This window comes from Danio rerio, chromosome 17, assembly GCF_052040795.2.
Source record: "Danio rerio strain M-AB ecotype USA chromosome 17, GRCz13ab, whole genome shotgun sequence".
NCBI lineage: Eukaryota > Metazoa > Chordata > Actinopteri > Cypriniformes > Danionidae > Danio > Danio rerio.
In genome coordinates, this window is record NC_141037.1 from 5,790,001 (window position 1) to 5,807,086 (window position 17,086).

General features: G+C 35.7%; 1 protein-coding gene across 4 annotated transcripts in view; it reads left to right on the forward strand.

The window, feature by feature from the left end:
- Positions 1-17,086, forward strand: part of LOC100334314 (kelch-like protein 29) — a 376,785-nt gene that overhangs the window by 335,141 nt on the left and 24,558 nt on the right. For all 4 annotated transcript variants that reach the window (XM_087289939.1, XM_087289941.1, XM_087289940.1 and 1 more), the window contains one exon: positions 5,297-5,490. In XM_087289939.1, the coding sequence (XP_087146065.1) occupies positions 5,297-5,490 (194 nt within the window). The remainder of the gene's footprint in view (positions 1-5,296; positions 5,491-17,086) is intronic.

The following is a 17,086-nucleotide window of genomic DNA, read 5'->3' on the forward strand; positions in this document are numbered from 1 at the left end:
ATTGGAACCACGCCGCTTAAGAAATCGTTAATAATTTACTGACCCACCCACCACCTTCCCTAAACCCAACCGATTGTTATTAAAAGAAATCCAGAAAAAGAAAAGTCCTCGCGGCCGTCTGATTTTTACCACGTTTTCAGATCTTAACACGTTCTCACCCTGTTACTCATTCATATTTCATATTTTGTTTTTTTCTTACCTGCTTTCTGGTATTGTTATTCACTGGACTCAAACTTGTTCTTCGCGGTCAACTTTCCTCTGCCTCTCAAGTCCTCCAACGTACATGGCGAGCTACTGGGCAAACTAGTAACAGTGGAAAAGCCGTCCATACAGAGGTAATCCATCAACTGGTAGGGCAAAAAGAAACAGAATACCGCCCTGTAGCGTTCGTTTTAAAGTCGAAATGCAGCCATACATAGCTCTGGCTACATAATTTGTACTCTCCAGAAATGTAAACAGGGGAACGTATTCACAATGAGCCTATGCTGGAAATAAAAGTCCATTTACTCAGACATTAAAAAGCCACATCGAGAAATTAGTGGTCCGAATCTGCAGTCATTGTTAGCTGTTGTTGTTTTATTTGTTTGTTTGTTAAATGCATTATTTGCATCACATTTATGTATTTGAGGAATATATACGATCTTAACAATAAATTAACATTTATTGCCTATAAATGAATTTTACTTAACATGTATTGCACAAATGAGAAGAGTAAAAGCTGCAAAAATATTTTAGTCCAGAATAAATTCTGTTATATATAAAATACATATTTTATATCATTATTTGATATTATTTGGTATTATTTTGTATAATATTTAAAATATATAATGTATTAGTAGTAGTAGTAGTATTAATATTATCAGTCATTCATTTTCATTTCGGCTTAATCCCTTTATTAATCTGGGGTTGCCACAGTGGAATGAACCGCCAACTTATCCAGCATATGTTTTACGCAGCGGATTCCTTTCAAGCTACAACCCATCACTGGGAATAATCCATAAACACTCATTCACACACACACACTACGGACAATGTAGCTTACCCAGTTAACCTATATGACATGTGTTTGCACTGTGGTGGAAACCAGAGCACCCGGAGGAAAACCATGCAAACACAGGGAGAACCTGCAAACTCCACACAGAAATGCCAACCGACCCAGCCGAGGCTCGAACCAGCGAACCTTCCTTTGAGGCAATTTTGCTAACCACTGCGCCACCATGATGTCATTATTATTATTATTATTATTATTATCAAAATGTTTGTGTTTTATCACACTTAATTTAATTAATTATTGAATAAATATTTAAATGATTTCTCTCTCGCACATACACATTTTTTATACATTAATAACATTTTTTTATACATTAATAATTTTTTTTTTAATTAAATCTGAATGGTCTAATATTTCCAAATGCAGTATTTAAAATGGTCTTGTGACATTAATACACATTTTCTCTCTTTTTACTTGTATTTAAATGTTAGAGTTTGCTTAAATTATCTTACCAAGGGCCTGTAAAAACTCATCTCTCACAGTACACTCTAAATTTCGTTGAGGCTTAATCAGGCGTGAAGTGGAAAAACACTGACATGAGCAAAGACCATCTTTTAAAGTGTCTTTTTATTGAGGCTGACATTAATAGTCTGTTTTTATGGGAAGTTTGAGTGGTGTTAATGGGTTTGGTTGCTTGCCAAAGTGTTTGTAAAACTTTTAGCCCTGCTTACAGTATGAGCAGGATGAATGAGATGGGATGAGATGGAAATGAATTAAATGTGATCAAATGGAATGGAATAGAACTAGATTAAATGGAATAGAATGATGAAAGAGATAGAATGCTAAAGAATGAGATGGAATGGATACAAAGAAAACGGAATGGAATGAGTAAAACAGAGCGAGACTGCAATAACCTTATATTTATTTAAAAGGCTCAATATTTGAAATTGTATTAATGTAAAACCAGTCTTTTTATGTTTCCAGAATAAGTGGCATGGTGGCTCAGTGGTAAGCACTGTTCCCTCACAGCAAGAGGGTCACTGTTTTGAGTCCCAGCTGGGTCAGTTGGCATTTCTATGTTCTCCCGGTGTTCGCATGGGTTTCCTCCAGGTGCTCCGGTTTCCCTCACAGTTCAAACACATGCGCTATAGGGGAATTGAATAAACTAAATTGGCCGTAGTGTATTAGTGTGTGTGTGAATGAGTTGTATGGGTGTTTACCAGTAATGGGTTGCAGCTGGAAGGGCATCCGCTGTGTAAAACATATGCTAGAATAGTTGACGGTTCATTCCGCTGTGGCGACCTCTGATATAGAGCCTAATAAATAAATGAATGTTTCCAGAATGTGTCTGTGATGTTTTAACATCAAACTACCCATCGGATAATTTATGAAACCATGTTAAAAATTACAATTTTTGGGTCAGAGGGAATTGTAGCGGTTTTTGCGCCTCTGCCTTTAAATTCAAATGAGCTAGTTTTTCCCGGCCACTAGAAGTAGCAACTCCCCGCCCTTTTTTGGGACATTCTCAGGGCATGTTTGACAGTATGACCACCAAACAGGTTCATATGCTGCTGTATAAAGATCTGTTATAGCTGAGTTACAAAATAAACCTGCTTTAATATTGTGTGATTGAAGCATGGCCGACAGTAAGAAGGTTGCTGTGAAAAGTCGTCTCACAGCAAGAAGGTTGCTGGTTCAAGTCCTGGCTGAACCAGTTGGCATTTCTGTGTGGAGTTTGCATGTTCTTCTCGTGTTGGCGTGGGTTTCCTGAGGGTGCTCCTCCACAGTCCAAACACATGCACTATAGGTGAACTGAATAAGCTAAATTGATCATAGTGTGTGAATGAGTGTGTATGGATGATTCCCAGTACTGGGTTGCAGCTGGAAGGGTATTCTCTGTGTAAAGCATAAGCTGGACAAGTTGGCGGTTCATTTCGCTGTGGCAACCTCTGATGAATAAAAGGACTAAGCCGAAGGAAAATAACGAATGAATGATTGAAACATTCTCGTTTATAGCTGTGTATACTATGCAGATATGCTGATTTCAGGGCTTGTGTATTATGTGGCTCAGAAAGTATTTCAACATGCTTTAAAGAATTCAAAGTGCAGCACTTAGTGCTTCTTGAAGTGCAGTTGGATATAGTCTGAACAGATCTTTTAATCTCAGTATTTTTTGCAAATCCTGTTTGGTGGGCATGATTATACACTGAGACATATATTATACAAACACACACACACACACACACACACACACACACACACATATATATATATATATATATATATATATATATATATTAGAGGTGTGAACCTATACTGGTCTCACGGTTCGGTTCGGTTACGATTATCATGCCTTCGATTCGGTTCAATTCGATATCTCGGTGCATCACGATGCTTTCCGAATACAACGTTATATTTTAGGGGGGGAGGCTATAACAAGCTGTCTGTATAAACACACAGACACACAGCACCACACTGTCTTCATTCAAACACATACACAAACATAGACAGCACTAAACAAACAAACAAACACACACACAAACACACACACACTCACACACTTAAGCCCTCGCATGAGGGAGAGCTCGCGCTGAGCGGAGCAAAAAAACGAAAAAAAGAAGCACTTTTCCGACGGTCCCCTACTGAGAGCTCCTCTCAGCGCGAGCTCTCCCGGCTAAACACATATTGCGAGGGCTTAAATGGAGCAGTGTTTGTAATGTCGAGCGAAAAAAAAAGAAAGACAGCTCTGAAACATAACCAGCTTTGTCTTTTTTGTAGGAAACACACTTTAGATATTTTTAGGCTAAGAGGTTTTTGAGTTATTGCCGTCTATAATGTAACTGAATGTGTGTCAGGAATATCGAAAACAAAACCAACTGAACCGCACTCATTTCTGGCGCCTCCCTGGATATACCGCGCCCTTAGCATTTTGCCTATGGTGCCTATGCCATGGGCCGGCCCTGAGTTGTAAAAACTCGCGCTCACCTCCCTCGTAACAGAGCGCATAGGAGATAAATGACGTCAGTACATAATAACCGGTTATGATTATTACTGAACTGATACCGAATTGTCCGCGTCTGCATCGCGGTGCACCGAAGAAACTATTACTTTTGACACCCCTAATATATATATATATATATATATATATATATATATATATATATATATATATATATATATATACATATATATATATATATATATATATATATATATATACATATATATATATATATACATATATATATATATATATATATATATATATATATATATATATATATATATATATATATATACGTACATATATATATATATATATACGTACATATATATATATATATATATATATATATATATATATATATATTTATATATTTATATATATATATATTGTTTATTTTCTTCCCCTATTTCTGTTTAACAGAGAGCAGATTATTTTTCAACACATTTCTAAACACAATAGTTTTAATAACTCATTTCTAATAACGGCTTTGTTTGACCTCCACCATCATGACTGTAAATATTATTTTACTAGATACTATTCAAGACACTTCTAGACATTTGTGATATTTAAAGGCTTAACCAGGTTAATTAGGTTAACTAGGCAGGTTAGGGTAAATAGGCTAGTTATTGTATATATGTATATGGTTTATAACCATATGTATATGGTTTGTTCTGTAGATTATTGAAAAAAATATAGCTTAAAGGGGCTAATAATTTTGTCCCTAAAATGGTGTTTAAAAAATTAAAATCTGCTTTTATTCTAGCCGAAATAAAAAAATAAGACTTTCTTCTGAAGAAAAAATATTTTCGGACATAATGTGAAAATTTCCTTGCTCCGTTCAACATCATTTGGGAAATATTTAAAAAAGAAGAAAACAAATCAAAGGGGGATAATAATTCTGACTTCAACTGTATATATATATATATATATATATATATATATATATATATATATATATATATATATATATATATATATATATGCTATTAAATAAATTACAAATGTGCTTGAAATGTAAATAGTATGTTTTAGACACAATTAGCACAAATAACATACTTACTAAAAGTGCATTCTAAATGTGTTGGTTTGCATTTAATGTATTTATTATAAAGTATACTACAAATACATTGATAAAAAATATGCGTAATTGCACTTTTAAAAACAAAGGATAGGATAAAATATCATAGGATAAAATTTAATGGAATAGAATGAGATGGGACATTACTGTCTGTCTAAAAAGGGAGGTGTTGAATTCAGTTCTTTCTAATACGATAAATCAATGTTGATTTTCTCTGCAGGTACGACACCATCACTAACCAGTGGGAGATGGTGGCTCCTTTGCCCAAACCAGTTCACTCAGCGGCGGCGACCGTCTGCGGAGGGAAGATCTATGTGTTTGGAGGAGTGAACGAGGCTGGACGCTCAGCTGGAGTTCTTCAATCATATGTGCCTCAAACCAACGCCTGGAGCTTCATTGAGTCGCCCATGATTGGTAAGAGAATTACTGAACTCTGCTGTTCTCCTGCTGCTATGCATTTATTAGTACGCTACAAATACAACCCTGTTTGAAAGTTTGGGTTAAAAATATTTAGGTGTACATAAAGGGTAATTGATTCTCGCCAAGGGCACGTTACTTCAGTGACAGTATTTTAGCACATTAGAATTATTTTATGAAGGGTACTGTAACTCACAAAAGAAGTTTTTTGTCTCTTCTGCGCTATTTTCTTTTGTTTTTCAATGTAAACATGTGCTTAAGGAGGCGCTCATTGTCTAGATATCCTGTGTTATCTTATTGCCAACTAAACTAGGCTGATAGTTGGAAGTGGTATTAGTGAGGCCAGCAGGTGTTGCTCAACCTGTGGTCTGTGTGGGTCCTAATGCCCCAGTATAGTGAAGGAGACACTATACTGTCAGTGAGTGTCGTCTTTCGGATGAGACGTTAAACCAAGGCCCTGGCTCTCTGTGGTCATTACAAATCCCATGGCACTTCTTGTAAAGAGTAGGGGTCTAACCTAACCCCGGTGTCCTGGCCAAATTCCCTCTATCTGCCCTCATGGCCCCCCAATCGTCCCCAATCCAGGATTATGAAGCGCTTTCGGTGTATGGCCATACACAATAAACACACTATATAAATATACCTATTACATTACATTTATGTTCTTTTCATGACATATTGTTTTTCTATTTCTAATGAGTGTGTTATTACATCATGTTCATAATATTTCATCACTGCTCTGTGCTTTTTTTTTTTTAACCCATAGTGTGACTTCTTGCATTGTTAGAAGCGACAACGTGTTTGGTGTGAATGAGTCCTAATAGTGTGTTCACACCAGAGACGGATGAAGAGTCAAGTGTGAGTGATTTACATGTTAAGTGAATGCAAAGACACGAATAGACATCCTGCTGCGCTATTCGTGCAAATGAGGTGGCGCGGATGAAAAAAAAGATTCTGAAATCTGAACTTCAGCGGACATTCTTGGCTCTTTAACCAATCAGGAGCTTGCTGTTATAGGGGAGTGATTAGGACGTAGAACCTGTTGTTGGTGTCCTGACTGGAAATCCTCATGTTGATCCCAGACAACAGCTCATCAAACTGGACTCAGATCAGTCGGAAGCATCGCTGAAAGCTTCCGTCGTCAAGGTATAGTTTCTAGAGGAGTTTATGAACTCACAAAGCTGGGTGCACATCTAAAAGGATCTAGTGCAGTGGTTCTCAAACTGTGGTACGTGTACCACTAGTGGTACGCAGGCTTCCTTCTAGTGGTACGCAGAGGAATCAAATATGTAATATGTACATGCTACATATATTTCAAAATTTATCAAAAATTATTTATTTATGAATATGGCAGATATTAATATTCAATATATTTCATATAACCTATATTTCTGAGGTCCAGACAACATTTTCAGATGTTGATGAATTGGCTACTATGTGTTAATACTTTACATTTAAGTACAGCACTTTTCTTTTTATCTTAAGCACATTTTAATTTAAATGTTGACGACAAAAATAGAATTGGGATTGGGCCTTTTTGTAGTCCTGGTTTTAGTTGTAGTTAACCTATCTAGTTATTATATATTCTTGTTTTTATAAATCTTGTTTTTGCTTCATTTGCTAAATCAGTTTGGTTTACTTACCCCATTTGCAGGTTTTTGTTATTGTTTTAATGTCGCTTAATTTTGGCATATTTCCGACAACAATCCTTGTCTAAAAAATGTTTTTTGGTTTTAAAATTTTTAGACTAGAAACAAGATCAAAACTCAAAGTAAGAAAAGCAATTTTTTGCATGGACAATCCCTGATCTCACTTTACTACAGTTCCTGTCTGTAGTTTTTCCATGATACTATGAGCAGTGTGTTGATGGGATTGGGCTGGTGTTTGACTTCATTAGTGTTTGTCAGTTTGACATGTGCTCAGAGACATGAGGCAGTGGGTGGAGGGACGCTCTAGGGGGAAGCGAGGCTTTTTTTTTCAACCTGTAACTCTGTGGCAAATGCAGTCCTGAGGGACACGACGGTGCAGGACTGAGAGCTTCATTACAGTGGGAAGCAAGAGTTTCCCCATTAGTGCAGAAATAAGTATGGATGTGAAAAAAGCTCAACTCAAACTGCCCCCAAACCAGATTTATCTGCCATTTATAGTCAGGAAAGTAAGTTATTTTGGATATCCACCTGACTGAAGAATACTCTCCAGCCAGTCACTGTGTGCTGCTATAAATGTCCTGATGCAGAGAGACAATTATAGAGAGCTGTGATTTCTGTTATTCACAAAATGCTGAGCACAGAAAGATCTTCTTAAAGAAATAAAACAAGTATTAAACTTTTCCTTTTAAAGGAACACTAGATTTCTACCGTGTCTTTTAGTTGGACACCATAATTTTGTGTTTTTAGGTAAACCTCTGTTGTAAAGTACTTAAAAGAGAAAAAAAAATACACTCACTGGCCACTTTATTAGGTACACCTTTGTAGTACCGGGTTGGACCCCCTTTTGCCTTCAGAACTGCCTTAATCTTTCATGGCATAGACTCAACAAGGTACTGGAAATATGCCTCAGAGATTTTGCTCCATATTGACATGATAGCATCATGCAGTTGCTGCAGATTTGTCGGCTGCACATCCATGATGCCAATCTCCCGTTCCACCACATCCCAAAAGTGCTCTATTGGATTAAGATCTGGTGACTGTGGAGGCCATTTGAGTACAGTAAACTCATTGTCATGTTCAAGAAACCAGTCTGAGATGATTCACGCTTTATGACATGGTGAGTTATCCTGCTGGAAGTAGCCATCAGAAGATGGAGACACTGTGGTCATGAAGGGATGGACATAGTCAGCAGCAATACTTGCTCAATTGGTACTAATAGGCCCAATGTGCCCAAAAAAAAAAAAAAATCTTATTTTCTTTTTTTTTCTGACCATTCTCTTTAAACCCTAGAGATGGTTTTGTGTGAAAATCCCAGTTGATCAGCAGTTTCTGAAATACTCAAACCAGTCCGTCTGGCACCAACAACCATGTTCAAAGTAACTTAAATCACTTTTCTTCCCCATTCTGATGCTCGCTTTGAACTGCAGCAGATCGTCTTCACCATGTCTACATGCCTAAATGCATTGAGTTGCTGCCATGTGATTGGCTGATTAGAAATTTGCTTTAACCAGCAGTTGGACAGGTGTACTTATTAAAGTGGCCGGTAAGTGTATATTATATTCTATTATATATTTTAAATTGATACAATTACACTGTAGAAATGTGTTCCACGCATTTCTTTTATGCTGTCTGAATAAATTTATTACATTTTTTATCAAGTTAGTAAATTAAAATTTAATTTAATAAAAAAAAAATTAAATAAAATTGCATTTCTTGTACATTTTTGATATTTAATCATGCTTTTTAACTTGCATAAACAAAATTTAACTATTAAAAATGTGAAAATAATATAATAGTTAATAAAATCAAATCAAATAAAGTGTAAAATTTGGGAAATATGAACAGAATATGGGACACGTAATATTTTGTCTGACTTAAAAAAAATTAAGTTTATATATTGTATATATATATATATATATATATATATATATATATATATATATATATATATATATATATATATATACATATATACATATATACATATGATTATGTGCCCTATATTCTGTTTATTTTTCCCAAATTGTACAATTTATTTTACTTTATTTTGTTAACTATTATATTTATTTTACATTTTTAATGGTTACATTTCTACATATATATATATATATATATATATATATATATATATATATATATATATATATATATATATATATATATTTTTTTTTTTTTTTTTTTTTTATATATATATAGAATTACATACATTATGTAAAGTTTGATTTAAGGTTTATTATTAATTCTAATAATATTAATAATATATAAATAATAATATAAATATTAAATAAATTATTTAAATATAAACTGTTTAAAAATATTGTCGAAATGCATTTTTCATATTTTTTTATTTTTATTAATAATGCTTTTTTATTTGTAGTAAAGAAATGTAACCATTAAAAGTTTGAGAGAAATATAATGATCAATAAATAATAAAATAAAAATAAAATAAATAAAATAAAATAGGAAATTTGTGAAATAAGAACAGAATTTGCGGCCCATAGCATTTTGTCTGACTTTTAAAGAATATTTAATTATATGCATTTAAATTATATATAATTTTATACATTATAATGTATCAAAAAATATATATTTAAAATTATATCCATATACCATTTGCCATTTAAAGGAAAAGTTCACCCAACACTGACCATTCTGTCATCATTTACCTTTTCTATACTTCTCAAAAGTACTGTTAGTTTCTTTTTTATGTTGAACATAAAAGAAGACAGTTTGAAAAATGTTGAAAACAACAGTAACACTTGTTTTTTTCTTCTTCTATTTTTCTATAATGGAAGCCAATGGTTGCAGGTCCTATCATTCTTCAAAATATCTTCAGCCATTCATTCATTTTTCTTCAGCTTAGTCTTGATTTTAGAGAACGCCACAGCGGAATGAACCGCCAATTTTTCAAGCATATGTTTTACGCAGCGGATTCCCTTCCAGCTGCAACCCATTATTAGGAAACACTTATACCGCTCATTTACACACACACACACACACACACACACACACACACACACACTACGGCCAATTTACTGACCCAGCCGGGACTCAAACCAGCAACCTTCTTGCTGTGAGGTGACGGTGCTAATCACTGAGGGTAAATAAATCGAACTAATTTAAATGTTTATGTGAACTATCTCTATAATATACAATTATTTATGTGTATATTTTCGGAGTTCAGCGAGTTCAGCTAGTTTATAAGCTCTTGTTATAGTTTGTTACATGCATCACAGCTCATGAATAATCGAGGTCACTTAAAGGCGAGTTCAGTTGGTCGTCTTGGTGAAGCTGTGGGTGTTTATTTTTAGTCATGCGTCGACAAATTGGAAATCTACAACAGTGTGTTTTGTTATGTCCAGTTTTAATAGCCACATGTGTTCGACACCAAAGCGAGTACGGTGCCTGCGGCTTACAGAAACACAAACTGACCAGACGTTATTTGTTTTTAATGAGATGTGCGACGTCCTCCTGCTTTTGTCACTGTAAAAGAGCTTCACCGTACACTCTTTCATCTGCACAGATAAGAGAAACTGGCTAATAGCTAGGTCGTTGTGTTATTCATGACTAGTTTCTTGTGTGTTCAGCAGTTTTGCATTATTCTCTTTGCTTCATTATTGGCTGATCTGGAGCCTGACAGATGACTGGTGAAAGGATCATTCACACTTATAGACGACTCATATTTTTACACCTCTGAGTCACACGTTCTGCTTTTCCTTTAGAATTCATCTGGAAGAGCATGTGGGACCATTTTTAGACGTGAAAGTGTTTTTGTGGTCTGTCACGGTCCCTGTGGGTCCTTGAAATGTGTTAAACTCAGTTTTACCAACTTTGAAGGTGAAATGCGGCATGTGGAATTACAAAAATAAAGCATATTTTCAAACAATCTATCAATCGTTGGTTTAATTATCCAACCATTTTAATATCTTTTATAGGATTTTACCAGGCCTGGATTGGCTAATCGGGTGGGCCGGTCTGTTTTTTCGTGGCGAGGGCCGGTCTCCCTGATGCTTGCACTTTCAGCAGTCGCACTTTTTTCATTTATTTATTTATTTATTTATTTGACCATAATCTCACTCTTTTTATTCATTATTTTGCTGTAGCTCCGCTCTTTTTATTTATTTTCTTGCAGCCCCTTGAGCAAAATGCAGCCTGAAGGTTAATGATGATGTAACATTCAACCCCAAACAGCGCCACCTGAATATAAGAATTCGAATAATTAATATTAATGAATATTACACCTGCTTAATGAAAACCAGATGATCGCTGTGACGACCCCGGATTAATAAAGGGACTAAGCCGACAAGAAAATGAAAGAATGAATGAGAGGTTTGCGCTGACTGTGGGCTATATTTAGTGTGTTTTTGAACTCAAATAAGTACTAAATGTATGATGTGTTTAGTTTTTCTGCAATTAATAATATATCGGGGAGAAGGTAGATTTTTTTCCCCTTGAATCATCTGTTGAACTGCATCCCAGTCATCACAAATGCTGCAAGATTCACACAGATATCAGTCAAGTTTGGTGAAGGAAAATTCATGGTTTGGAGTTGCATTCAGCATGAAGGCGTGCGAGAGATCTGCAGAGTGGATGACAACATCATCAGCCTGAAGTACCAAGATATTTGTGCTGCCCATTACATTACAAACCACAGGAGAGGGCAAATTCTTCAGCAGGATAGCGCTCCTTCTCATACTTCAGCCTCCACATCAAAGCTCCTGAAAGATAAATCCAAAGGATCTTGATGAACTCTGGGAGTCCTGCAAGAACGCTTTCTTTGCCATTCCAGATGACTTTATTAATTAAGTGATTTGAGTCATTGCAGAGATGTATGGATGCAGTCCTCCAAGCTCATGATGGAGTCAAACACAATATTCATTCTGTCACCACTGCAGCAGGACTTTATATTCTATACTGGACATTATTTCTGGTAGGTGACAAGACTTTTGTCTAAGCAAAGTCAGAGCTTACTGTCCTAATTAAATAATTAAAAATCAAGGCATGATCAAATTTTATTTTGGTAAAATAAGCATAATATAGAGGCCTTTGCCTTTCATATAAGACACTTATGTCAAGTTATTATATGTTGTTCCTAAAACTTGAAAATCTACGTGTTTCGTGCCTTAATTTATATATATATATATATATATATATATATATATATATATATATATATATATATATATATATATATATATGGCGATGCGGTGACACAGTAGGTAGTGCTGTTGCCTCACAGCAAGAAGGTTGTTGGTTCGAGCCTCAGCTGGGTCAGTTGGAATTTTCTATGTGGAGTTTGCATGTTCTCCTCGCATTCGTGTGGGTTTCCTCCGGGTGCTCCGGTTTTCTCCAGAGTCCAAAGAGTGTGTGTGGGTGTTCCCATTGATAGGTTCCAGCTGGAAGGGCATCCGATGTGTAAAACATATGCTGGATAAATTGGCAGTTAATTTCACTGTGGGCCCCTAGAATAATAAAGGGAATAAGCCGAAACAAAAATGAATGAATGAATGTATACACACTTACCGGCCACTTTATTAGGTACACCTTACTAGTATTGGGTTGGACCCCTTTTTGCTTTCAGAACTGCCTTAATCCTTTATGGCACAGATTCAACAAGGTACTGGAAATATTCCTCGGAGATTTTGCTCCATATTGACATGATATCATCACACAGTTGCTGCAGATTTGTTGGCTGCACATCCATGATGCCAATCTCAACCGCATCCCAAAGGTGCTCTATTGGTTTGAGTTCTTGTGACTGTCAAGGCCATTTGAGTACAGTGAACTCATTGCCATGTTCAAGAAACCAGTCTGAAATTTGCACTTTATGACATGGCGCGTTATTCTGCTGAAAGTCATCAGAAGATGGGTACACTGTGGTCATAAAGGGATGGATATGGTCAGCAACAATACTCAGGTCTGTCAGAACTGCCGCTCACGGCATATTTTTTCTTTTTAAGACCATTCTCTGTAAACCCTAGAGATGGTTGAGCGTGAAAATCCCAGTAGGTCAGCAGTTTCTGAAATACTCAGCACCAACAATCATCCAACGTTCAAAGTCACTTAAATCACCTTTCTTCCTCATTCTGATGCTCGGTTTAAACTCCAGCAGATTGTCTTGACCATGTCTACATGCCTAAATGCGTCGAGTAGCTGCCATGTGTTTTGCAGATTAGAAATTTGAATCAACTAACAGTTGGACAGGTGTACCTAATAAAGTGGCCGGTGAATGTATATTGAATAAGTGTATTTTTTTTTTCATTTAATCCCACTTTAAACAAATTATGACTTCTTTTGATTATAAATGATTGATGTTTGAAATAGTTTTAAAGGGTTACCTTTCTGAGGGCGGAAAAGTCCGAATTGCAAGATAGAAACTAGAATGTAAGCATATATGCTTGCAATTACGAGAGATATAGTCACAATTCCAAGGGAATACTGTACAACTTTCCTTTTTCTCTTTTTCTCTCAGAATTGTGAGTTCATCTCCTAATGTTCTTTTCAGTTTTCATCTCTCATTTCTGATCTTATTTCTTCGAATTGTGTATATAAAAGCAATGACAGCAGTATTCAATATTACACATATAAATACACAGTATTATTGCTTTCATCATGAAAACGGCCTTAGGAAGATATTTTTTCGATAATTTCCATCAATCTCACTTTTCAGCTGCTATAGAAAACTATATTACACTGTTATGGGCTGTTTGGCTGCTGCTTTTCTGATCTGGAAAGGCTCAACTGTGAGTTGCAGCTCATAGATCTGAGTAAATATGCTTCTCTTCAATCCTCCAGCAGAATTAACAGCATTTGGGTTCAGAATGATGTGAGGGTGAGTAAATAATGATAGAGGTGTCATGTTTGGGGACTGAGCTTTTCCTTTAGCCAAGTGCTGATTTTTGCATGGAGCCAATCCGTTTCAAAGTCAAAAATGTTTGCCACATCATTTGAGCTCCTTCAGAAGATCTAGATAGCGAAAAAGAGCTTTGGTTGTAGATACCCTAGAATGGAAATATGAATATACCAAGGCAAAGCTGAATCATAAAAGTTGGAATTCAACTCGACTCAACTTAAGTTTACTTGTATATCGCTTTTCACAATAATCATTGTTCCAATGCAGCTTCACAAATGGTGTAAACCCTTACATTCAGGGCTTTACATTTAGTTAGACAAACACCTCCACTAGCCACTTTGGCTGGTTGGAAATCATTTTTAAATTGTAGTTTTCTTAAAAGCAGGGTTCGATAATAAGCATGGCCCAATATTCATGCAAATGTGAATTGAGAAGCAGCACAACTGACAAAATAACTGATTATTTAGTGTATAACCAACAAACCAACCCTCTTTTCCATTTGGAAAATTCAAGGTATTAACCAGTTAAACTATGCTGTTATTCTGGGGTTTCCGCCTGGATTTTGCCTCCCCAAATTTAAAAGCTTCCCAAATGTGTATGTGTGTGTGTGTGTGTGTGTGTGTGTGTGTGTGTGTGTGTGTGTGTGTGTGTGTGTCTGTGTCTGTGTCTGTGTGTGTGTGTGTTTAAGAGAAATAGAGAGAGAGCAAGCAGATACTGGCAGCTGCAGAGCTCATTAATATTCATGACCCTTCCAAATACGGTCAAAATTGAGTTTTTCAACCCAGTTTTTTTAATCTAAGGCCAATTCCTGTGGTAATAAATGAGAATATACAACTGTTTCAATTTAACAAATTGAAGGTGCACTCAATGGCACCTTTAAGTTGTTTGCAGCAGCCAGAGTGATGTATGTGTGCTTCTGACATTTAAACTCTACAGCCGGCGGCAAACGTTTCCTCGCACACATGCGACTTTAAACCACTTTTGAGTCCAGCAGGTCAAACACGCAGACGGTGAGCATTTAGAGCCGCTGACTCAAAAGTTCAAAGCCATGACTGGCATCATCTCTCGCCTCAAAAGGCCAGCTGCATGTGAGAAGGAACATGATATTTTGATTATTGTGAAGGGCTTGAGTGATCTGGAAAGGTCGGACGAGATGTCAAGTGTTGCAGGTATTCTCGCGCCGGTGGATAATGAACTCTTGAGGGTTTGGTGCCCCATAACGTCATCTCAGACTGGGCGCTTATTGATTTTGATGTTGCTATGGGCCGCGGGGCTCTTATTGATTTTGATGTCACTATGGACATTGTGGCCCAGGGATCATATGTTTATTGCGGCTGTGTTTGTGTAAGAACCAGCAAAGGCTCAAATACAAAGCACCTCCGTCTTCATTGTCTTGTTGTTTGACTTCCTTCTCGATCGATGAAGCCATGGAAACGGTCAACAGTAATAAAGCATCTAAAACGATGACGTAGCTTAATAAAATAGCCTGGTAACTGCAGTGTACGATAGTAAAGCAGAGTGGTTGAAGATGTGGGCAGGTAACGGAAAGATTGAGAATACAATGGGGTTCATTTAAAACATATTATTTATTCATTCATTAAATTGATTTAAATTCTAATTAAAATAAATGTTTTTAACATTTCTACTTCGGATGATGTTGTTTTAATTTAAAAAGATTTCATAAACAGGCAGCATGTCGGCTCAGAGGTTAGAACTGTTGCCTCTCGGCAAGAAGGTCACTGGTTCGAGTCCCAATTGGACCAGGTGGCATTTCTATGTTGACTTTGCATGTTCTCCCTGTGTTGACGTGGGTTTACTCCGGGTGCTCCGGTTTCCCCGACAGTCCAAACACATGCGCTATAGGTGAATTGGATCAACTAAATTGGCCATAGTGTGTAAATGAGACTCTATAGATGTTTCCCAGTACTGGGTTGCAGCTGGAAGTATCCACTATGTAAGACATATGCCGGAATTGTTGGTGGTTTATTCCACTGTGGCGACCCCTGATTAATAAGGGACTAAGCTGAAAGACTTTCATAAAAATAGTGAAGTGTTTTACATTGATAATAATAATAATACTAATAAATGTTTTCTGAGCATATTAGATTAATCAGCACATTAGAATGCTTTCTGAAGAATGTTATGGCATATAAAACTAGTGAAATTATGCTGAAAATTACAAGAATAAATCATAATTCAAAGTAGATTCCTATAGAAAAAGCAGCCTTGGTGAGTAGAAAAAGATTATTTGATAGAAATCATAAAGATCTCAAACCTTTTATAGATAGTGTTTATGTAAATTATGTTTATATGTACAACTTATGTGTGTCATCGTTTTAGTTACATTTTATTTCATTGTGCGGGAGCATTTTTTGCCCAGTTATCTTAAACGTGTCTGCTATTTTTGTGCATTGTGCTAGCATTTTTTTTTTTGTCTACAAAAATATTACATTTTATTAAATTTTTATTAAATATATATATATATATTTTTTTTTTTCTTATTTAAATATTTAAATTTGATGGGTGTTTGGTTTTAGACAGATGCTGTAAGCTTAAGACCAATCGCTACAGAAATGGCCATCTGACCAATCAGAGTGTAGTAATATAGGGCCAGCCAATCAATCAGAGCAGAGCAGGGTTTCAGAAAGGAGAGATTTAAAATTATATATTTTTCTAATGAATTGTTTATTTATTTATTTATTGTTTTTCATACCAGTGCTTAGGTATGGTTTCTTCTGTGGAACTGTGAGAAAGGCAAACTCAATATTTTATGCATATATGTTAATATTCCTTGCACATGTAACATGTTTACAAAACTCACTTACCTCTATGCTGCTACTCTGCACTTGCACGTTTGTCATACTGCACTACAATAAATACCTCAACTTGGCCATATTCTGGAGAAATAGGATATCTGGTAATTGCTCACAGTTTATTATTGTTTATTATTGTCTATTTATTAAATATCTATTGTACTATATTAGTTAAATGTTTAGTTTATGTTTAGTGTGTGTCATATCTTGTTTTAAATTGCACATTGGAGTATGGGAGAAATGCAATTTCAGTCTGCTGTGTAATGTACTGTTGCATG